We start from the raw sequence: 24682 nt of genomic DNA, 5'->3' as shown, positions 1-24682 counted from the left end.
CATTAAATCTATCAATCAGATATCGAATGCCTATTTAATATTTCCATCTTATCCATATATAAAAGAAATGGATGATGGAGTCCATAACTTATTATTTGAGCAAAGCATTGAAAACAGTGTAACATTTTTAACCAAAGGATCCATATCTATGATGTTAGGAAATATTATATTTTCATTAAAGTCTTTAACATTTGATAGGAAATCGGGATCGAAAGTATTTGTCTCTTGTGATTATGATGATTGTATTACATATTTAACTGAAGTTCTTCAACGATTTATTAATAAAAAAGAAGAGTTAAATTATAACATTGAGTTATATCCAAAAACATGTTTAACTTTAATCGATGAATTAACAGAAAGTGGTTATAATCTTTTAGATTTATTACCGAATGAATTACGAGATGATTTAATCATTGGCGCAATTAAAAATCCAATTGATGAAAATAAATTTTCGAATTATATTCGAAATCATCGTCCATATTTCTTAGTGAACTTATTAATAAAACTTTCATCAATTAAAAGCATTAATAAAGTAATGACAAAAGATAAAAGAAATAAAATAGACATTTATGGGTTTCAAAAATCGAAATTTTTAAATCAGAAGAATTATGTTCAAATGAATATGATTGAAATATTCCTACAAAAAACAAACTTCTGGGAAAGTAAAAATCAAACCAATTTATTAAACTCATTCATTAGTTATTATAATTTCATTATGTTCATTGCTAAAGAAAGTTTATTAAATAATGATAATGTATTAAAAGAATTAACTATAAATGTACATTTAAGATGGTGTACACTTTTAACGAAAGAACAAAATAATATTTTAACTCAACAAGTAAAAAACATTTTTAATAACTTATTATTAATCATTGGTTATGAAGTATATAAAGATGAATATGTAAATAAGATTTGGGATTTGTTTTTAATGATACAAATCGATCAAAGTTCATTCATTGATATAATATATGATTTATTAACACAAATTGTTTTATATTCGAAACTTAATGATTATCCAATATTAGAAAAGCCATTATTACAACTTCTTTTAAAGATATCATCTAAAATAGAATTTGATTCTTATATAATTGATTACAAATTTAAAAAATTAATAGGAAAACAAAAAATAGAATTAACATTACAAAATAATTTGCGTGATATAACTAAAAGAAGAATTAATTTAATAAATATTAAGGCTAAAGATAAATATAACCCATTAAAGACAGAAAATTGTTTGGAATATAAAAAGTTTTATCCAAAATATTCCGAAAGAAATGAAAAACAAGAAATTTATGAAGATAATATTACATATAAAGTTTCACCATTAATATTTATGAGATTTATGAAAATTTGTTTAGAAATGAAAAGAAAAGTAATTAATGATAAAAAAGTTGAAAATAATAAAATATATTATCAATCATTTAGAGATTTATATAATTTAATTTTCTCGAAACAAATTCAATTTGAAAAATTTAATCCGAATTCAATGAATTATGATAAATATTTGGGATATTCAAAACAAAATATTATATTACAATATCATCCAAATTTATTCCCATTCTTAAAAATTATAAATCCGGAAAATGAAATTTTATTTACTGAAGAAAATTATAACATTTTAAATGAATTTTTCACAATGAATGAAACGAAAACAAAAAATAATTACAACAACAATAATAATAATAAATTTGATTTTACTTATGTAATTTCATTTAAATGTCATCCGGATTCATATAATGAACAATTAAACTATGATTATAAACAAAATATTAAAAAATATAAAAAAGAGATAAATGAAAAAAATATAAAAAGAATTAATAGTTTAAGAAATTTATTAAAAGAATATGAAGATATTCAACAAATCAAAAATCTTTTAGATGATAAAAATCTTTTTAAAGAAGAAGAAGCGAAAACTTCTGAAAAAATTATAAACAAAGAAAACAATGAATTTTATTATGATAAAATTAATTATATTTTACAAACATTAACCAAATGTAATATTAATGAAATTATCGAAAACGATGAAATAATTCAAAAAATTATTAATTTTATTCAATCAATTAATTCTATTAAAGAATATGAATTCATTAATGAATTATGTAATCAACTTTTAATATCATTTATTAAATCTGATAACATAAATGATTATAATAAATATCTTTCGTATTTCATTGATATTATCTCTAAAAGTAATAAATTTATTGGTGACATTAATAATTATAAAGAATTTTGTGAAATTATAAAACAAAACATTAAACATTTAAATCATTTTAATTATATGCCAATTCTCGTAGTAATTATTCAAAGTGAAGATATCGAACGATTACTTATCTCAATGAAATATTCATTTTATGTAAAAAACAATGTACAATATCTTACAAATTTTGTGTATCCAATTAAGAACATGTTAAACAAATTAATTGAAAATATCATGAAGAATGATACGAAAATATTAAATGAATTTAAGATTCAAATTGGTTCATGTTGTATCTTTCCAAAAATCGTAGGATTTCCAATACCACGAACATCATTTGATTATATATTATATTTATCCAAATCTAAGAAATCATTAGAATGTAAACAAGCAAGTATTACATTTGTTATAGATTATATTCGATTTTGTATGATTAATAACATTAAAATATCAAAAGATTTGGAAGATTTGTTATTAGAAATCTTAAATGTAAGTTATAAAGGTAATTATTCAGATGAAATTATAATATTTTATTCATTAATTATCGCAAATAAAATTACTTCTAATGTCTTAATGAAAAATGACGTATTCCTCGAATTAAGTTTACCGGAGAAACAACCAAATAATTATTCATATGAAAAGAATATAATTTTAACGAAGAAATGTAATCCTTATTATGATTACATTATAAATAATTTCATTTTTAATGGTCTAAATTCGAAGAATGAACATATCATAGATATAACTATTAAAATAATATCATCTTTAGACTTAAATCAAAATAATCCAATAAAAATTTTGCCATTTATTGAAAATGGTTTAAATAATATAATTTTAGGTGCTGATAATAATTTATTTATTAAATTTTCGATAATTTTCATGACCAAAAATTTACAATTCGAAAATTGCATTAATTCATTTAATAATTTCTTAAATACATTAAAGAATTATTCAATTGATTTATATAAAGAGAATTTCAAAAATTTGCATAATAATTATCCAAAAAGTTTCGACAAATTGGGTTCAATGTATTATACAATATTAGAACAATTACAAGAACCTTTCTATAATAATAATATAAATGAAATGTTATCATATTCCAAATTTTGTAGAATTATAAATGATAAAATTTCAAGTTTCAAACCTTTAATTTCATTGGAGACTTTTAACTTAATTGAAGTCATTGTGAAGTTATTAAGTAATGATAACTTCACAAATTTTATAAATGAATTCGAAACTAATAAAGAGAAATCTTTGTTGGAATTACTGTTCGCTATTTCTAAAACGCCCGAATTAGTTTTCGATGTTCCGCCGTTTTTGAATACTTTGATCAAAACATTTAGTAAAGATTATAATGTGAAGCATATCTATGCTATTGCGGAATTCCCAAAGTGCTTCCAAAACGCATACGAACTCGCACGCACGTTATCAAGCGTAGTACAAAAGAATTTGAAGGATGTGCCGGAGGAAGAAGTACTGGACGTGACGTCGAAGTTGGGAATTTTTGCTTTAACTTTCGTTTTCCCGCCACCACCGGCGCCACCATCTTGTTATTCATCTGCTCCTCCACCACCGCCTCCTCCTCCTCCGCCACCACCATCTGGTTATTCATCTCCTCCGCCACCACCACCATCTGGTTATTCATCTCCTCCGCCTCCTCCACCACCGCCTGCATTTCCAGCTGCACATGAGCCATCCTACTTAAACCAAATCTTATTGAAATTAAAGAAAAATACATCAAATCAAACTGACGAATCAGATGATGATTCATCTTATGATGATTCTGATGCATGGGAAGAATGGTAAAAAAGAGTTAATTTAATGTTTTTTGTATTTTGAATATGAATTTGATCATAAATGATAATTAACGTGAGCTCTTATCGTGTTCCAATTGGAATTGGTTGACTCGGTTAGGTAACAGCGTTTTCACAAGAAATACGTTTTGAAAAAATTAATGGCAAGGCAAAAGAGATAAGGAGTTAGAGTTGCATTTTGAATTTGATATCGCGAATTAAAAATTATTAAAAGTTTTTAAGAAAAGGACTATTTTCATATGATGTTGAACATTACATTGCACAAAAACAAAATCAGAAAATTTTGATAGATAGTTTTTATTGATAGCTCAATCCGAAAGATAGATATAGTTTTTGCATTCTATATAGTTTATGTTTGCTCTTTTGTTTCTGTATTGCTTTCAAAATTTATTGGCTTAATTAATTTCTGATAGAGTTCGAAATAAACGAAAACTATCGGAAATATTAATATTAAACTTAATATATCTCCAGTTAGTGATAGCATTTGAGGAATATTTATGGGATTCCTATAAATATGGAGGAAAAAGATTATAACAAATCCACAGACAATGGAAATGATTCTTGTCATACAAGGAAATAATAAACAGCTTTTGTTGGTATTCTGTATGTCATCGCTCTGTAATTCGTAGTTGGTTGTCTGTTCTGTGGCATCCTCCATAGGCATTAACCCAAAAAAACCGCCACTTTACATTGAATTGAAGCACATCACTGCATTTCGAAGAATCGAAATTACTTTCTTTGTGAAAATTTCTTTTCAACAAAATATTACACATGGATTATATACATCTAATGAAACAAAGAAAACAAACCAAATTATTGCAAAATGATTAAGAAAACATAAAATTTTTATTTTTGTATTTGAATGACCATTGAATCCTACCTCAAAAATCCCTCTGAAAAAGTAATGCGATGATTTCAGTGCTACTGCCACGTTTGAACATCGCTACTTAAAAACCTGAGTGTTTTAGAAACACGTCTTAACTTTTTCTCAATCTCCATAAATTTTTCGAAGTCGTTGATGTTGTGGAGTGTGATTTCTGGTTGATTATCAAATCCATTGATTTTAATCTGGAATTTAAAATCATCGTATTGCAAACGTACGTTTAGCTTCTCAGGTGGATCGATTAAATATTGCGTAATATCTATGTTGGTGAATTTTAAATCATAAAAAACACAATTAATATTATTCGCATCAGAAATAAATTTGTCAAGTAAGCTTAAATTAAAGTTACCAAAATGATTTGATAAATATGATACTTCACGATACAGTCGAGAAGATAGAAATGAAATTTGATGAAGAAAAAGTAAAGGAAATTCTCTGAAGCGGAAAACAAGCTCATTTGATGTATCATCAGGAATAATAGTCAAGGCTCCTGAGTAAATACTGGCTGCACAAACTTTTAACTTCAATTGAATATTCGATTTTCCTGAGATGCTTGTAAAAAAAAGTTCAAAGCGGCTATCTTTTGACCGGATTTCGAATACATCTTTCAGTAAGGTTTCAGCTTCTTTTAATGTGTCTAAAGCAAGTTTGTTTCTTTTTTCTTGCAAATCCATCTGAAACCCAATAGCACTTTTTGTATAAGTTGATTCCTAAATATTTTAATTTTTGTTTGCTTTTATTCATTTCTTTATCGTGTTAATAACATAACCTATAGTTTTAATGGAATTTTTTCTTTTTCAAAATTCAATTCAATAGTTAATTCATAATCAATTAATTGATTGATTCAGATTTTATTATTAAAAAAATAAACTTACAAAAAAGGAAGTTTAGATAGGGTGTTGTTAATGTGTTATTTTATTATATCTGAAAACATTTATTTTAAATTTTAAGTTTAGATAATTCATTTTTAATTTGACTAATTTGTTTTGTGAGCTGCACATTTGCATCAGTGAGTTTTTCGCATGCTTCTTCGACTCTGGAAAGATTTAATTCCCATTGATTATATAACAATTCTAACTCAGATAACTCATTTTCTTGCTTGAGTAGCTTAACAAAGCGTTCTTTTTCATGAAAAAAGCCTACGTATGCTTCCTGGTTTGCTTCGTTTGCTGCTGTCATCCAGAGAACTTGCACAAGCTGTTCGAGCCTTTATTAAACGTTCTCTAGAAACACAAAAATTTTGTAATAAAAAAAACATGACAAAAGTATTTCAAAGCAAGAAAAAATTGTCATATAAAAAGATATTATATTAATGTATTTTTAACATTTTTTACAAGAGCAAAATTTCCTTAACTATATCATCTTCTTCGTTTTCAGCTGTATTCATAATTACTATTTAAAATATTTTAAATAGTTTCCAAATATTATTTTGAAATAAATTTAAAAAAAAAAATTTATAAATATCTTTAGCATTAATATCAATTCCTTCTTTTTCAAAAAGTAACTATTTCTGTATGACCAAAAAAAGTTGCCATCATAAATTATTTATCATTTATAAATTAGATCTTTAGTTAATTGCTTATGAAGTTCCTATATCATTTCGAACCATTTTTAAAATTTCATTTGGGTTATGTCCTTCATTAATTAATTGCTTATGAAGTTTCCAATCATTCTTTGATTCATAATTTTCTAAAAAAGTCATTTATAAATGCACTTTATTCATAGCTATCATTGTAGTAGTCAAAATTTTGTAATATTTCTATTAAATAATATTATAATCTTTATAAGATATAAATCTGGTTCATAATGAACAAAATATATTGATTTGATCTTTTTGGTTATATTTGAACCATTTAAATTTCGATCAATCATTTATTCACATAAAAAAATTGATTCTTGGGTATTAGCATGAGACATATCTTTAGTAAATATTTCGATTATATTTGGTCAACTTTTGTTCTCTTCTTCTTCTTTAAGTTGAATTGCTTCTAAATAATTTAAGTAAATATCACTTGCATTTAAGCAAGTTTTAAAGTTAATTGGTTGTGATATTGAGAACGTAATTAAATGTTACAAGAAAATAAGGAAAAACTTTGGCATCGTTCCATTGGGAAGATAAACCCAAAACAACACAGGGAATAGTTTGCTTGACAGAGGATAAAACTAAGGAAGTGCTGGAAAATAATGGATTCATTGTGTTGAATGGAAAAATGTGAAAACGCTTTTTTAACTCCAAATATGTCAAATGATGGAGTTAAATTAGTGCCTGTTCAATACAAATTCGTGTGCGCTGAAAAGAAATAATTTGTTGCATATCAATGTTGTGCATAAATAGAGTTACATAATGTTTTCCATTTAATGAAGAGAAACTTTTACGTAATGCACATAAAGAAGTTAATGAGAACTTAAAATGCAGAAATAATAAAACAGATGAAACGCAAAGTTTCGATGATAATGACACCAAATTGGATGATAGATATGATGAAGATGTACATGGTTTAAATGATCCACGTGAAATTGTACAGCAAACAATGAAATAAATACAGAATTTAGATTACAACAAAATATGCAATATGTATTGAAAGAAGTGCTGAAGAAATTTCCAATCCACACATTCCACTTAATCAACCAAATCAATTATTTAACATTATTAGGTTTAATGATTCAACACATATTCATCATTTAATTGCATGAACCAATTATTTGATTTTTTGCATTCATTAATAATTGATACAACTTTACTTTCACTTATTTCCATCAAATGGGAATCTATAACCGTTATCATATGACTTTTTCAGCAATAATTATTTTACCTCAATTTTCACTTTTTGAATTCACCGATCATGATGAAAACAATTCATATTTTTTATATGATGTATAGAAAAGTGACAATAAAATTTTATATTTTCATTTACTTTAATGGAACAAAAGGATATTCCTCAATTGTTGGAGAAAATTTTGTCAAAGCTAAATGATAAGAATGTTGAAGAATCAGTTACTTCAACTCTTAAACTTTTTGATGAAAACTTTCCTTATTCATTTCATCTTATTATTTATCAATTAATATATGCTTACTCTAAGCAACCTGAAAAAGATTCGTGTGTACTTTTAAATTATTTAAAATATCTTGAAGAAAAAGAACAAGAAAGGTTCAAAAAAAGCTTTAATATCATTGAACAATTCAAACAATTTCTTCCAAATTATGAGAATGAATCATTTTACCTTCTTGCAAAAATGGTTGATGAAAAATTAATTGATACAAACTTTCCAAAAATATCAGTATACTTTGCACACCTTATGACACCAGAAGATATTCAATGTTACGAAATTTATAAATCTGATTTTTATGATAATCGTGAAGAACTATCAAAAAATGATTGGGAACTTCATAAGAAATATGTTAAAGAAGGAGCTAATCCAAATGAAATTACAAAAATAATCCGAAATGATGAAATAGAAAAACTTCAAGAAATATCATCACAATCAAATTTTGATTTTAATCAAACAATTCCAAAATCAACTTATGAAAGATACTCATTTATAGATCATTATGATGTTTCATTAATTGATTATGCAGCATTTTTTGGATCAATTAAATGTTTTAAATTTTTGCTTATGAATGGAGCAAATGTAATTCACACATGTGAATATGCAATTGCAGGTGGAAATATTGAAATTTTTCATTTATGCCAACATGAAAATACTTCTATTTATGATTATGAAACAGCGATTAAATATCATCGAAATGATATTTTTAAATATATTTATGAAAATATTGGAGAAATTGATTTCCAACACTTTGGAAAGTTATCAATTGATTTTTATAATTTTGAAATTTTATCATTTTTAGAAGATGAAGGATTAGAAATCAATAATAAAATCATTAATAAAGCAGCACAAAATGGGAATATTTTTCTTGTAAAGAAATATCTTGAAAAACATCAAATTCCAAAAAATATCTTAGCTTATGCTTCAGATTGTAATAACATAGAACTCTTTAAATATATTCTCAAACAAAAAGGATATGAAATTAATGGCAGAAATATAAATTATTTTATTATAATACATGTTTAAAATATTTTATGTTTTTTTTTAAAAAAGGCCGGAGTTTTTTTGAAATAATTTCTACAGCACTTATATGGGCATCTCATAAAGGTTATACAGAAATGGTTAAATTACTTCTTGAACAAGAAGGAATTAATATTAATGCTAGAGATGATATTTAATTTAATAATTTGGTAATTCATTATATTATTTGGAATATATTTAAATTATTTAAAACAGCACTTATGACAGGATCGCAAAGAAATAGTGAAATAGTTAATTTACTTCTTGAACAAGAAGGAATTGATATTAATGCTAAAGATATTTATTTGTTTTATTCGAAATTTATTTTAATAATTTGATATTTCAAAATAATATTTGGAAATTATTTAAATTATTTCAAACAGCACTTATGTGTGCATTATATTCAAAAGATAACACAGAAACAGTTAAACTTCTTATTAAGCAAAAAGGAATTGATATAAATGCTAAGAATATTTATATGTTTTATTTTGGCTTTATTTTAATAATTTGAAATTTCAAAATAATATTTAGAAATTATTTATTTTATTTAAAACAACATTGATAATGGCAACTGAAAGAAGTTATTCAGAAATAATTAAATTGCTTCTTGAACAAGAAGGAATTGATATCAATGCTAAAGATATTTAATTGTTTTATTTAATATTTATTATAATGTTTTAATATATCAAAATAATATTTGGAAATTATTTAAATTATTTAATACAGCACTTATATTAATGGCATTAAAAAATTATAATGTTGAAATAGTAAAATTACTTCTTGACCATAAAGATATTGACATTAATGCGAAAAATATTTATTTGTTCTATATAATATTAGTTTTAATAAGTTAATGTTTTAAAATAATATTCGGAAATAATTCATATTATTTATAAATGCACTTCTTTATGCTTCTGAAAATGGTAATACGGAAATAGTAAAATTACTTCTTGAACATAAGGAAATAGACATAAATATAAAAAACATTTATTTTTTTCATTTAATGTTTATTTTAATAATCTGGTATTTATCGATAATAATTGGAAATCTTTTAAATGATTTAGAACTCCTCTTTTAATTGCATGCGATAAAAATTTTAATGAAATTGTGAAATTACTTGTTGATAAAAGTAATGTTGAAATTAATTTTACTAATACTTAATTATTATCTTTAAAATTTTATAATAAAATTTAATATATCATAATAACATTTGGAATTTTATTAAAATATTTGCTACACCTTTAATGATTGCTTGTAAAAATATTAATTCTGATCTAGTAAAAATACTTCTTGCTAAAGAAGGGATTGATATAAACGCAAAAAATATTTAATAATTTTCTTCAAATTTTGTTTTTTTGAAATTCACTTTCAATATATTATTTGGAATTTATATATAATTTTTGAAACAGCTCTTACAATTGCATGTTCATATAATAATGCTGATATTGTAAAAGATCTACTTAAATATCCTAATATTGATGTAAATTCAAAAAATATTTAATATTTTTGTTTGTAATTTATTTAAATTTTTTCATATTTAAAAATAATATTTGATATATAAATCATTTTATTAAAACACCACTTATGATTTCTTCACAGAAAGGTTTAACTGAAATTGTCAAATATCTTCTTGAAACTCAAAAAATTGATATCAATTATCAAAATGTTCTAAAAAATTACATAAATTTTCTTAAAATATTTTTATGTTTAATAAAAATTTTTGGGATATATACAAAATATTATTGACTTCTTTAATGTTTGCTGCGCAGAGTAATCGCATAGATGTTGTAAAATTATTACTTGAACAAAAAGGAATCGACGCCAATATAAAAAATGTATCTTTAATATGTTTCAAATTTGTTTCAAATCATTTCAGTATCTTTTATAAATTTGGATTTTTTTCTCCATATTTAAAACAGCACGTATGCTTTCTTCCATAAAAGGACATACTGAAATATATAATTTACTCGAAAATTATGAATAAAATATTACACAAAATCAAATAATTAATGAAAATAAGTAAACAAACACAATAAAATTAATTTTTTCACTTCAAATCTGCCTTACATGACGTTTGTAAATATACTTCCATTAACAACAGTTCGGAAAATAGAAAGAGTAACTAAAATGAATATAACATAATTGAAAATAGTATTTGTGATTATTTTTTTTAATTATAGTAGTTCAATAATACAATAAATACTCACGCACAAGGAAAAAGATGATATGCTGCGTTTTGACTTTACCATTGTTGGTAATGATGGAATTGGTGAAACATATTTCATGGATACTTATAGTTTAAATTAATGTATCATAAAAACATTACACAAATTATTTATTGTCCGAAAGGTAAAACGACAATTTCGATACCAAATAGTGTAACAACGATTAATGATGAAGCATTTCGATCTTGTACATCATTAATTAATGTTACAATTCCAAGTTCAGTTCAAACTATTGGTTCAAATGCATTTTTATAAATGTTCTAATTTAAAGATAGTTAATATTGAAGAAGGTGTTAAAACTATTGGTTCATCATCATTTCAGTCATGTTCTTCATTAGAATATATTGAAATTCCTGATTCAGTTACAACAATTGAAAGTTTTGCATTTTATCAATGTTCTAATTTAAACACAGTTTTCATAGGTAAAAATGTCACAAAAATTGGTTCTAGTGCATTTCGTGATTGCATTAAACTTCAATGTATTTATTATTATGGAGGAACACTTCCTGCGATTGGAACAGATGCATTTACTAATATTCATACCACATATGTAATGACATTGGATTATTTTAATAGTGAAGAAAACTCTAAATTTGGTGAATTAAGTATTTCGAAAGGAACAACAATTGATGAATGCAATCCGTGGCCAACGCATACGTTTTCATCATCAAACACATTCTCAAATACATTTACAAACACATTTTCGCAATCCGACACGTACACACAATCGAATACATATTCGCAATCGAATACATATTCGCAATCGAATACATTTACAAAGTCTAACACATTCACTAATTCGAACAATCTCACGTTCACGCTCACACTTACCCACACGTTATCGCTCACCATTTCGCGTTACAACTCATACACGCTCACTCTGATTGGTTCTGACTATGTTTACAACACCACTGACTTTGTGTATTACGACTACACAGTTGTCTCGTACATGTTCTATTTAAGTTTCTTTAATAATTTCTTTACGCCGGTTCACATAACATCAGATCCCAGCAACGGTATCTCCAACGAAGCGCTTATTGGAATAATATGCGGCTCTGTCGTTGTCGTACTGATTATCGTTGGCATTGTTGTGTTTCTTGTTCGAAAAGACAAAAAACGTAATGTGTCTGATGAAAATCGGAGCAAAAATGAAAGCATCACCACGTCAAACAATGGAAATAACGTGGAAGTGGATCAGGAAGTGAACAGGTTCCTCACAGAAGAGGAAAATGACCAATGGATTTGAAAATAAGAACAAGTGGTGGTTTCGTGTAGAATGCAATCATAAATAAACTTTATTTCTCCCGAAATTTCAAATTCAAATTTGCGAACAATGCTAAAAATACCAAAATAAATTCAAGAAAACTGAGGCATAAATATTTTTATTGGAGAGAGGTCAACACATGGAGATATTCATCAAAGTAATTTAATAATTTTTGTGATTATCAATCAATTAAATATAGATTTTCGCGAATAAGCAGTGATTTTGCAAATGCCGTTTCCAATAAGTCACCGCATATTCGCGAAAAACTCTATTGAACATTATAAATATTTTCAAAAAAATGTAAAATTTATGTGTATATATGCATACTTAATTAACTTCAAGAATGAAAGGCAGGTTATTTTAGTCAGAGAATAAACTCAAATGATAGTTGTCTGGTTGTGTTGTTTGCTATGAATTTATGTTGTTATCTTGAATTCATAAATTTTAATAACGTTCTTTCAAACAAGTATCTTAGAAACAAATTGGTCCCAACGAATGGCCAAAAATAAACATGTTTTATTTCTTTCAAATTCCTTTGGCTTAATCACAACTATCAAATGTATAGTGGATTCATTTTCTATGAAGATTAAATTTATTACAAATGATACTCAAATCAAATTATTAAATAATAGAACACATTTCTTTTCTTCGTGTTGTTTATTAAAAAAAATTCTAGTTTTAAGTTTTACACTTTTTAACCAATTTTTAAAATTAATTCTTCCTTCGTTATATTCCTATTTTATTATTATTAATTTATTATTATTTATAAATATTTTGTTATTTATCATTAAAAAATCATTTTATTTCATTAAATTCTTTAAACAAAATATTTATTTGAAAAACAAACAAGAAAACAAAATATTTTTACTAATTTTCATAATGTTTTTTATCCATACATTTCAAAGTTTTCATGAAGCTACAGGAATATTTGATATATATAATTCAAATGAATTTAGTGATATTAGTGAAGGAAATATTGACAAAGAAAAAATCAAATATGTTATAATTCAAAATGGTATTACAGAAATTCCAAAAAATGCATTTGAAGGATGTATTTCATTAATCAATGTTTCTATTTCGAATTCAGTTACAACAATTCAAGAAAGTGCATTTTCAGGATGTTCTAGTTTAACTAATATTATTATTGGAGAAAATGTTGAAACAATTGGAAGTCATGCATTTGAAAATTGTATTTCATTAAATAATATTATAATTCCAAATTCAGTTACAACAATTCAAGAAAGTGCATTTTTAGGATGTTCTAATTTAACTAATATTATTATTGGAGAAAATGTTACTGAAATTGGAAGTAATGCATTTGAAGATTGTATTTCATTAATTAATATTATAATTCCAAATTCAGTTACAACAATTCAAGAAAGTGCATTTTTAGGATGTTCTAATTTAACTAATATTATTATTGGAGAAAATGTTACTGAAATTGGAAGTAGTGCATTTCAAGGATGTATTTCATTAATTAATATTACAATTCCTGATTCATTTCCAATAAGTGAAAGTAATATATTCCAAGATTGTACGAATCTTCAATTTATTAAAGTATCTGTAAATAACACGAAATATTCCAATTATGAAAATGATGGAATTATTTATAATAAAAACATTACACAAATTATTTATTGTCCGAAAGGTAAAACGACAATTTCGATACCAAATAGTGTAACAACGATTAATGATGAAGCATTTCGATCTTGTACATCATTAATTAATGTTACAATTCCAAGTTCAGTTCAAACTATTGGTTCAAATGCATTTTATAAATGTTCTAATTTAAAGATAGTTAATATTGAAGAAGGTGTTAAAACTATTGGTTCATCATCATTTCAGTCATGTTCTTCATTAGAATATATTGAAATTCCTGATTCAGTTACAACAATTGAAAGTTTTGCATTTTATCAATGTTCTAATTTAAACACAGTTTTCATAGGTAAAAAATGTCACAAAAATTGGTTCTAGTGCATTTCGTGATTGCATTAAACTTCAATGTATTTATTATTATGGAGGAACACTTCCTGCGATTGGAACAGATGCATTTACTAATATTCATACCACATATGTAATGACATTGGATTATTTTAATAGTGAAGAAAACTCTAAATTTGGTGAATTAAGTATTTCGAAAGGAACAACAATTGATGAATGCAATCCGTGGCCAACGCATACGTTTTCATCATCAAACACATTCTCAAATACATTTACAAACACATTTTCGCAATCCGACACGTACTCTCAATTGAATACATATTCGCAATCGAATACATTTTCTTATTTGCTTCCAGAAAATATTACATTTAGCACAACCAACTCATTTATTATTAATTTAAATATTTCCAACACATTTTCGTTGATATTGACATTATCATTCACACAAACAATTTCAATTTTTATTTCTTCATTTTCAAATTCATTTTTGATATCATTTACTAACGACAATCGCGTTTATATTCCAACATTAATAATTTATTATGATTATACAATTGTTTCATATTCATTTTATTTCAGCTTTTATACGAATTTCTTTACAATTTTACATCAAACAGAAACAAATCCATCTAAAGACAATGCAATTATTATCACAGCTGTTTGTGTTGCAATTGTAGCAGTTATCATAATTTTAATTATTTTTTTGTTAATCAGAATTAAAAACAAAAAGCGTCTTAATGAATCAGAATCAACAAAAAGTTTGGAAGAACAGAACGGATTTGATAGCAAAGATACGTTTGCTGCAGTAATGAATTTGTCGAATGTTGAGGAAGATCCGTTTGCACCTGATTTTAAGGAAGATAATAAAATGATTTTATGAGTAAATAAGCGAATGTTAAATTATTTTTTATCGAATCTCATTCACAAGTTAAATAATGTAAAGATATTAATAAGTGAATGAAGCTATAAATAAGTTATATAAAAATAATTTTTTTCCATAATTAAAAATAGTATGTGAATAGTATTAAATATATTCAGTATATATTAGAAGGTATATTATTGATTATTTTTTCATTCTGAGTTACCAAATTAAAAAAAAATTAACTTTATTTCCCAATATGTTTCGTAGAAATCTTGAAATAAATTATCAGTAGATATCACCATGAACGAATCATGATCATGTAAATTTTAGCAATATTTCAGATGATGAAGTTTAAACTATTAATAATTTGATTACAAATCAACCAAAGGAAAGAAATAATGATTAAATATACAAAAAATTTTATTTTTGAAGGTCATATAGTTAATTTAACTGGCTTTGACTTTACGAAATGCCTTGGATTGATGTCTTATACCCGAGATATTTCAAGATATCATTATGATAAAATATATTTAATATATTCGCTGCTCCACATATACCATGAAATGATGAATAATTTCTTCATTTCCGCTCCAACTGCATAATTAAATGTACTTTTCATATTAGAACCATTCATATGTAATTCATGTGTTTTTAATTAAAAAAAAAAAAAGAAAATATGTTTTTTCACCAAAAACATATGGACATGTGATATAAAACGATCGTTATATTTATCCAAATTTGGAATTGAAAGGTTTATTTAAATGTTGTTGAATGCTTTCAATATGTTTCTTGGATGATCAACATCTATACCTTTCTCTATTGCTACATAGTATGCAAGCAACTGCATTGGTATTATGTTTACAATTGCTTGTACCCATTGTGATGTCTTTGGAACTTCGATTAAGAAGTCAGAGAACATCTTTACGCTCTCTGTCTCTTGGCTCGTTGACACAACCAAAATCTTTGCTCCTCTTGTCTTAACTTGTTGTAGTGATGATAAACAAGCAGATACCATTTCCTTATCTTCACCAGTTGCAATGAAAATCACAAATGCGTTTTCATCAATGAGTGCAAGTGGTCCATGTTTAAGTTCTCCTGCCATAAGTCCTTCAGTATGGATATATGTTAATTCATTAATCTTCAAAGCAGTTTCTCTTGCTGTTCCATAGTGTGTTCTCCTTCCAAGAGCAATGATTGTCTTTTGCTTTGCAACAATTGGTGCAATTTTCTCTATTTCAGGTGCTAATTTAAGTGCTGCTCGAGTAACTTCTGAGATATTTTTAATATCTAAAAGAGCTTCTTTTCGTAAGCTATCCATAGATTTATTGTCTTCTATCATAAGAAGGAGTATTAATGAAAGAATTAAAATATTAGATGTATATGATTTTGTTGAGACAAGACCAACTTCAACGCCAGCATTAAGAAACACGCCACAATGAGTCTTACGACTAAGTGGTGACCCTGGCGTATTGCAAACGCCAACGCAAAATGCGCCTGCTTCTTTGCAGTAGTCGAGCGCAGTTAACGTTTCGACGGTTTCACCGCTCTGCGATACAAAAATGCAAACGTCTCCTCTGAAAACCACCGGTTTTCTATCGTTGAAATCTGATGCGATTTCGACGATAACTCTTTGATTCAAAAATTGCTCATAAAGAGGACGAACAGCAAGAGCTGCATTGTATGAGGAAGCAACAGCTATGATAATGATGGAATTAGCTTTTTTGAATGTATCTAAATGAGGAATAATTCCTCCAAGTTGAACACTTAAGTCATCTTTAACACGACCTCGAAGTGTACTTTGTAATGTGTTTGGTTGTTCAAAGATTTCTTTTTCCATAAAATGCTTATATCCACCAAGTGCAATATCAGCCATTTTATTTCCTGCGAAAAACTCTACTATACGTGGCTCTACCTTATCTTGCGTTGTGTTGACAATATTGACTCCATTAGGAGAAATATGGACAATATCCCAATCCTGAATAATAATTGATCTATTTGTAAATTCAGCATAAGACATCGTTGTAGAAGAAATAAATAGTTCGCATTGAACGGGAATATTACAAAACTCGATATCACTTTCTTGTTTTGATACAGATAATGATCTAAGTGCTTGTTGTGCCGTGGATTCATTTTGGAACTTGATGCCAAGGAAAAGAGGTGATGATCTTCGTGTTGCAACGCATTCTTGTGGATATAAAGTTGATTTAAATACGCATGCAAATGCACCGTTTAACAATTTAAGTGTATTATCAACAACTGAAATAAATGTTGGCTTTTTCCCATGCTCTTGTTCAAGCTTTTTGTAAACGTATAAGGCAAGTTTAGCAATTACTTCTGTATCAGTTTCACTATTAAAAATAGCTTCACCACTATCTGCTTCTTCAACAACAACACTATCATCGTTTGGGATGCTTCTTTCGTGTTTGAAGATCCATTCTTCTTGAAGAAGTCTGGATTTTATTTCAGAAAAGTTTGTAATAATTCCATTATGAACAACAATGAATTCCATTTTTGGAGAAGAATAATGTGGGTGAGCATTTGCAGCACAAGGATTTCCGTGTGTTGCCCATCTTGTATGAGAAATGCAAATATGATTCGAAAAGCTTATATTATCGACCATATATTTTGACACAAGTTGTTCGAGTGATTTTACAGTGCCTTTATTTTTAGCTATTATAGATTTTCGCTTTCCATTTTCATCGATTTCAAATGAAATTCCACAAGAATCAGAGCCTGCTTTTTCTAAGTTTACTAGTCCCAAAAATATTTTTGTAAGAATTTCCTTTAATGTTTTATTTTCGAGAAAGTTAATATAGACGAAAATCCCGCACATCTGATTTTTTCCTAAACTTTACAAAGTCAAAGTTCCTATCAAAAATTGAATGTCCATCGGCAAAAAAACCAAATATGGCCGACCAAATAAATACTCAATAAAATCTGTTGCGAGATGTTATTTCATCTAACAAACTAAATGATAAAATGATTAAACTTAAGCAAATAAAAATTTTATTTATTTATTTATTTATCACATAAAAGGTTCGGTTTCGTTTTCATCGGATATGAAATCTGGAATGTCGATTTCTTGAGGTGAGCATTTTATATGAAAGAATTTATCTGTATTTACAGATTTTATAATTGGTGGAAGCACTTCATTTCCATGGTCTTTCTCAATGCATTTCCCGCATTTACTACATGATGTAATAAATACTGTTTCATATGATTTCAACCATTTAGAAAATTCATAAATTCCGATCTCATGATATTTCCTTAAAAAGTGTGGTAACACACGAGAAAAATATATTGTAAGTATTCTAAAAACTCTATATTCACTTTGTTCAAAAATTGTTTTGTTTCTTTCACTTGTCCCATGAACAGCAATAAAAGAAATCTGCTGGTCTATACCAAAAACAAGGCTAACGATGAAAATATCAGATATGCGTATGTTGAAATATGGAAGAATATCTTCAACCAATTCTATATCTTGAGACAAAATTTGTGATATCTCAAAGACCAATTCTTTGGGATTAAATTTGTAAAAAGGTATATTCGATGAAAGGGATTTGCTGATATTTTGTTCCATTTGTAGAGACATTTGATATGAAAATATTATTGAACAAAACAAAACAAAAAAAATTCCTCAAAAATAAACATAAAACAATTCATTTAACAAGCAACATCGAATAAGAAAAATCTTAGATCAAAGAAATATCAAAATTACAAAAGATGTAAATTTTTAGATTGTGCTTGGGTAAAGCATAACACGAACCTTTTTACCGAGCATTATTGGCGGAAGGTTGCGATCGAACTTTGCACGAACAATACCACTGTTTCCGTGTTCTTTTGTTATAACTCCCCAATTAATATGTGCTTCAATCTTCTTACCATCTTTTCCAACCTTAGCTTTGACGTATGACGCCACCTTTTTTCCGACGTAAAATTTTGCTTCTTCTTTTGAATTTACTCCACTAATTTGGAGGAGAGCTTGATTTGGGTTAATTTGACGCTTGCTACGACGGAATGATGTGAATATTGCACTAACCCAAAGCTTTGGTTCCGGAACAGTTGTTTCAGCCATGTTTTCTAACACGAATTGGCCAAGTCGACCGTTTTTGGTGCACCCCAATTCAAAATTTTGTGACACTTTTTTCACATGGCATGATGGAAGCAAATGTTTACGAGATTGATCCAGGGCCGTCAACTATTTCTCTCATTCTTGATCAACTCCACCACATACAATATACAGACGCACCAATTGTTTGCTTAATTTTGTTCATCTTTTTCCTTTATATTATTTTTTTTAAATTCAGACATAATCTTATTATTTCAAGTGTTATATTTTTCCTTTCGGTTTTTTTCCTTTTTGAAGTGCCCTCTCTAAATTCTTTTCTATCATCTAATTGGATAAATCTCAAATTTTCCAAAAATTATTTTGATCAAAACGGAACTTTCCTATTTATATTTTTTATTATCCCTTTTTCAACGCTCTCAATTCTTATCACTTTCTCATTATTTGTCAACTTCTTTTCTTCCCTCGGAATAAACCGCAAAAAAACCGCAGAAATAACCGACAACGATGAACCTCCGCCTCGTTTTGAAAAAGTTAAAAAGGATTTCTAACTTAACCAAACATGAGCGCTCAAGCACAGCATGTAATTGGTAATGCAGGCGTCATGAAAACGAGCATTCCCAAATGGTGTTGATTACATTCATTTTGATACATCAGATGGAACACTTCAACACAATTGTGGCTCAAGAAAAGAATCCGAATCAATAAAATGTATTTATCAGCTCAACTTTTTATTTATTACTTATTTTAAATGAAAAAAAATTATTTTTTTTTCTCTTTTCTTTGATCCTTAATTCAATTCTTCGTAAAAAAATAATTTTTTTTTTTTTACGAAATTATCTTTCAAAACATTATATAAAAGTAGAGCCAAAAATGTCATTACTTACCAAAGTAATCATCGTCATCACTTAACTCATAAGAAATAATTTCACTAAATGCGGACACCATATTCCTTCCAGTTGTAGCAGTGGGCACTCCATCAGTGTGACTCTTTTGCCTTATGACAGGTTGCTGCAACACAATTGGCGATGGCTTCAGACGATTAATGTCATTACCTTCCACAAGCACTTGTCTTTCTTGGAAGTGTTTAATTAGCGCGTACCAACTTATGTCCATTGACAAACATTTTGCAGATCCGATTATCATTAAACCTTTTCTTGCTCTTGTCAATGCCACGTTTAATCTTCTTGGATCTTTTAAGAATCCGATTGTAGACTTATTATTTCGTACGCATGAGAATATGATATAATCACGTTCGCCTCCTTGGAAAGAATCAACAGAAGCAACTTCGATATAAGAATATAATTCCATAGGTAAATCGCCTGCTGTTGATAAGAATTGTTTCAAGTAAAATCGTTGCCCTGCATAAGGCGTAATAACTCCAATTTGATTAGGATCAACACCTGCATGACATAACTTGGAGATGATTTGTGAAACTAAATATGCTTCAAGACGATTAATGTATGAAGCGCCATTATCACTTTGCTCTTCTTCGCCATTAGAGTTATAGAAGAACATTGGTATGTTCGGTTGTGGGAATGGGAAACATGGACGTAATGGAGTTCGATCATGTGCTGATACACCATTTTGTAAGATTCCGCCGTAGAAATAATTCGATGGGAATTCAGCTAATGATGGATGCATTCGATATTGCTTCAAAAGTCGAACAGGTTTCATACCTAATTGAACAAGTCGTTGGACCATTGATACTGATAAACCTGCTCGTAATGCTTTCGGACTTGAAATGTTTGGCCCTAATTGCATATGATCTCCTACTAACACTACTTGTTTGCAACCATGTAAAATAGGTATTAATAACTTAGGTTCAACTGTTTGTGTACTTTCATCAATGATTACAACTGGGAACTTTAAGTCTTTAAGACGTCGTGAGCCTGCTGTATCACATGTACATGTAACCACATCAACACTTCGTGCAACTTCTTTTTCTAATTCTTCACGGAGTGATTCATATTTGGCCTTCTCTGATCCAAACAATGGCTCAACCATTCGCTTTTGATGTAACTCTAATAACATTCGTGACTTAGGTGTGCCGAGTTGTAACGCAATCGAAAAAGCATTTAATTGATCAACTGTCGATGGAGTACCATCTAATGACCATGATTGAATTCGTACAACGCGAACTCCTGTTTGCCCTATAGATCGTGTTAAATGTTCAACAGTGATATTGGATGGTCCACATACTAATAATGGCTTCTTTTGTAATTGTAAGAATTGATATGTTAACGCTGCAATTGTTGTCGTCTTACCTGTGCCTGGTGGTCCTTGAATTAATGTAAATGGATGTTCGATTGAGTATTGGATGGCTTCTTTTTGTGAATCATTTAAGACTGGTAACTCGGGAACTGCAAAGCTTTTGATGATAAGTTTCTCACGATTCATTCGAACTGTTTTGCCTAATATTATGTCTTTGATTAACGGATGTATTATTGTGGAGTCGGCTTTGGTGAATTCTTTTAATGAACGTTGCATTCGCTTGTAACTAGTGCCCTTCCATAAGAATTGGATTGTGTACATTTGACCTGTTGGCGGCTCATGACTTTCACGTGGTAATATGAACTTGGCTTCAACAAACTCACTAAATGAAATCATTATAACTGTGCCTTTGCCTGAGAAGCCTTCAGTGGAAAGAATTATTTCATCGCCAATTGCTAAGTCGCGTATAGATTCGGCTCCTGGAGCTTGGAAACGTGCAATCCGTATTGAGGGCCCAGAACAAACCCATTCAATGCTCATGTTACGGATTTGTTTGGATTCTTTGACTTTACGTTCATAATCACCTTCTTCTTGGATAAGTTTTCGGAATACATATGAATATGTTTTCGTATTACTATATGTAAGTTGGGTATTTGGTATTTGGTCACGGGATCGAATTTGTGGTAAGTCTAAGATAGAGGCTTTAGGGTCATTTTCCCATGTTTCTTCTAAAAGATTCATATCGGCAATGGATATCTTAGAACAAAATGATTGTTGCTTCTCTTCGATGGCTGTGGGTGGTCGAACAAGCCATGGAAGAATGCTGTTGTCAGTAATAATGGAATATCGATTTTGCATATCAAATTGAAATGGTGCTAGTGAGGGATTGTTAAGACAGTCACGACAAAATACATAAAAGTTACCTTGCTTAAGGGATTGAACAAAACAAAGTTGAAATACATTTCTACTTTGACATTGATAACAACATAAAGGAATTTTGGAATACTTATTAGAATCAAGTAATTGAAATTCACGGTTTCTAGACTTAACTAAATGTTGAACTATATGAGAATGATGTGACCTACCTCTTCCATTACAAAAATATTTTCCAGTTGCTGGACATTTAACAAGGCAATCAGGTACATCTAATAAGCAGTAAGCACAATGCGGTGTTTCTTTTACTTTCGGGGTTGTTGATTGTTGATTAGCATTTTGAATTTCATTACCATCTTCTCCTATATCCCATTTATCATCATCGTAAGTAGGAATATAGCCAGCTGAGTTTGGGATGTTTGTATGTGTTCCCCATACGTTGGAATTCATAATTTCACAGTAAAAAAAGACAGGCCATGCGTTCAATTTCGTCAAACCGCCGGTTACAATTAAAAAATAACGTCTTTTTTCTCTTTTTTACTTGATTGACTGGACAAGCCATTTAAGGCCATCGCTTAACCCTTCTCCTGTTATAGCTGAACAACCTTGGATCTGCCAAGGATGATCACGAATCTTATGTAATTCGAGTGAAATTGTGATTTCATCTGCTGGAAGTGCCGTGGCAAGATCTTGCTTATTTGCAAAAATGAGAACTGGAATATTTGCTAGCTTCTCATCTTTGAGTAATGTGGCAAGCTCTAACGAGGTTTCTTCTAGGCGGGGTTCATCTGCACAATCTACAACCCAAACAAGTGCATCTGTGTTTTCATAATAATTATCCCAATATTGTCGAATAGCTTTTTGACCACCAATGTCCCAAACATTGAACTTAAAGGAGTCGGCTTGAACTGTCTTGACGTTGAATCCGCGCGTTGGTGACGTTTCAGTGGGATCTTCATTACATAGATTCTTGAGAATTGTGGTTTTTCCGGCATTATCAAGACCAAGAAGACTGGAATGTTAGAATAAAAATATACAGTATCCTGCACTCGTGGTCAGAACGACGCATTTGTTGTAAAAGACGTAGAAGGCCCATCAGCTCAACTAATTTCAAACGAACATTGTTAAATTTCAGAATAAATCCAAACGTACGCTCAAGTATTTAACGGTCTTTTCAATTCACCTGTTTTGTGCCGTTTAATATTAGCATAATAAAACGAAAAATAAATTAATAAGAAAAGAAAATATTGCAAAATTTTTGCTCCAACAAAGAGAACTTTCTGTTTCTTATCTTTTGGATTCGATTTTGGAAGAAATTATATCAACATCATATTTAAATCATTTCATTTTTTCAAAAGATTTTAGAAAAAATACAATTTCTCATCTTGAAAAAATTATTAAAATTTATGTTGAAAGTGAAAGAGAACAATTTATTTCATATGTTTTATCTCCAATTTCAAATCCAGATATACCTGAAGTAAAATTTGATTTTTGTAGTGAAAAACAACTTCAAACAATACTAGAATCTTATGCATTAAATGTCAATTCTGTTTTATCTTATTCAACATCATCTTTAATGACACATTTCTTTTTTGAAGCTTCTTATGTAAAATCATATGCACTTCAAATCCGAAAAATCCTTTTTGATTTTATTCGGGATTTTCAACAACAATTTGATCAATTTCGTTTACAAATAAAGAAAATTTTAGAAACATTAATGTTAAATAAATCACAAAAAAATTATCCAAAGCAAATTAATAATAATAAACAATTTCAAGAACTTAAAAGGCAAAACTCTCTTCTTCAAACATTAAATAATGAGTTAAAATCTCAATTAAATTCAAGTGAATATAATAACTTATCGATTAATAAGCAATTTTCTTTATTAAAAGAAGAAATTATAATGAAGAAAAATGAAAACGAAAAAATAATGAAAGAATTGGTTGATAAAACAGATAAACTTAGAGATTATTATGAAATTAAACAAAATCTTGAAGAAAAAACAGCAGAAAATGAATCACTTAAAGGAAGATGTTCTTTTTTAGAAATGCAAAATGAAGAATTCACCAAATCGATAATTGAAAAGAAGTTAACAGAAACGAATTATGTATCTGAAATCAGTTTATTATCACAAAAAATTATACAAATAAATAAACAATTATCAAATGAGAAATCACAAAATTTAAGTTTACAAAACCAAGTTGAAAGAATTCAAAATGAATCAAAAATAGAAATCAACAAAAAATACGAACAATACACAAAATATTATCAAAAAAAC

At 27.8% G+C, this 24682-nt stretch overlaps 6 protein-coding genes across 6 annotated transcripts; 2 read left to right on the top strand and 4 right to left on the bottom strand.

Moving 5' to 3' along the window:
* Positions 1–3220: 3220 nt before the first annotated feature.
* On the top strand, positions 3221–4000 carry GO595_003972 (uncharacterized protein; the record flags this gene model as incomplete). The annotated part of the gene is made up of 1 exon (XM_067917051.1): positions 3221–4000. One exon carries the CDS (start codon positions 3221–3223, stop codon positions 3998–4000), a length of 780 nt encoding a protein of 259 aa, XP_067775867.1.
* Positions 4001–11425: 7425 nt separating this feature from the next.
* GO595_003971 (leucine-rich repeat protein) lies at positions 11426–12430 on the top strand (the record flags this gene model as incomplete). Its single annotated transcript, XM_067917050.1, has 1 exon — positions 11426–12430. One exon carries the CDS (start codon positions 11426–11428, stop codon positions 12428–12430), a length of 1005 nt encoding a protein of 334 aa, XP_067775866.1.
* Positions 12431–16008: 3578 nt separating this feature from the next.
* On the bottom strand, positions 16009–17871 carry GO595_003970 (glutamine--fructose-6-phosphate aminotransferase [isomerizing] 1; the record flags this gene model as incomplete). Its single annotated transcript, XM_067917049.1, has 1 exon — positions 16009–17871. The coding sequence occupies one exon, from the start codon at positions 17869–17871 to the stop codon at positions 16009–16011; it is 1863 nt and encodes a 620-aa protein (XP_067775865.1).
* Positions 17872–18984: 1113 nt separating this feature from the next.
* On the bottom strand, positions 18985–19326 carry GO595_003969 (60S ribosomal protein L33-A; the record flags this gene model as incomplete). Its single annotated transcript, XM_067917048.1, has 1 exon — positions 18985–19326. The coding sequence occupies one exon, from the start codon at positions 19324–19326 to the stop codon at positions 18985–18987; it is 342 nt and encodes a 113-aa protein (XP_067775864.1).
* An 870-nt stretch (positions 19327–20196) lies between these two features.
* On the bottom strand, positions 20197–22854 carry GO595_003968 (regulator of nonsense transcripts 1-like; the record flags this gene model as incomplete). The annotated part of the gene is made up of 1 exon (XM_067917047.1): positions 20197–22854. One exon carries the CDS (start codon positions 22852–22854, stop codon positions 20197–20199), a length of 2658 nt encoding a protein of 885 aa, XP_067775863.1.
* An 87-nt stretch (positions 22855–22941) lies between these two features.
* On the bottom strand, positions 22942–23735 carry GO595_003967 (ADP-ribosylation factor-like protein 3; the record flags this gene model as incomplete). Its single annotated transcript, XM_067917046.1, has 2 exons — positions 22942–23416; positions 23731–23735. The coding sequence occupies 2 exons, from the start codon at positions 23733–23735 to the stop codon at positions 22942–22944; spliced, it is 480 nt and encodes a 159-aa protein (XP_067775862.1).
* Between the last annotated feature and the right edge of the window lie 947 nt (positions 23736–24682).

This window comes from Histomonas meleagridis, assembly GCF_020186115.1.
Source record: "Histomonas meleagridis strain 2922-C6/04-10x chromosome Unknown contig_24, whole genome shotgun sequence".
Classification (NCBI taxonomy): domain Eukaryota; phylum Parabasalia; order Tritrichomonadida; family Dientamoebidae; genus Histomonas; species Histomonas meleagridis.
The sequence above is the reverse complement of the archived record's forward strand: the minus strand, read 5'-3'. Positions and strand labels throughout refer to the sequence as shown.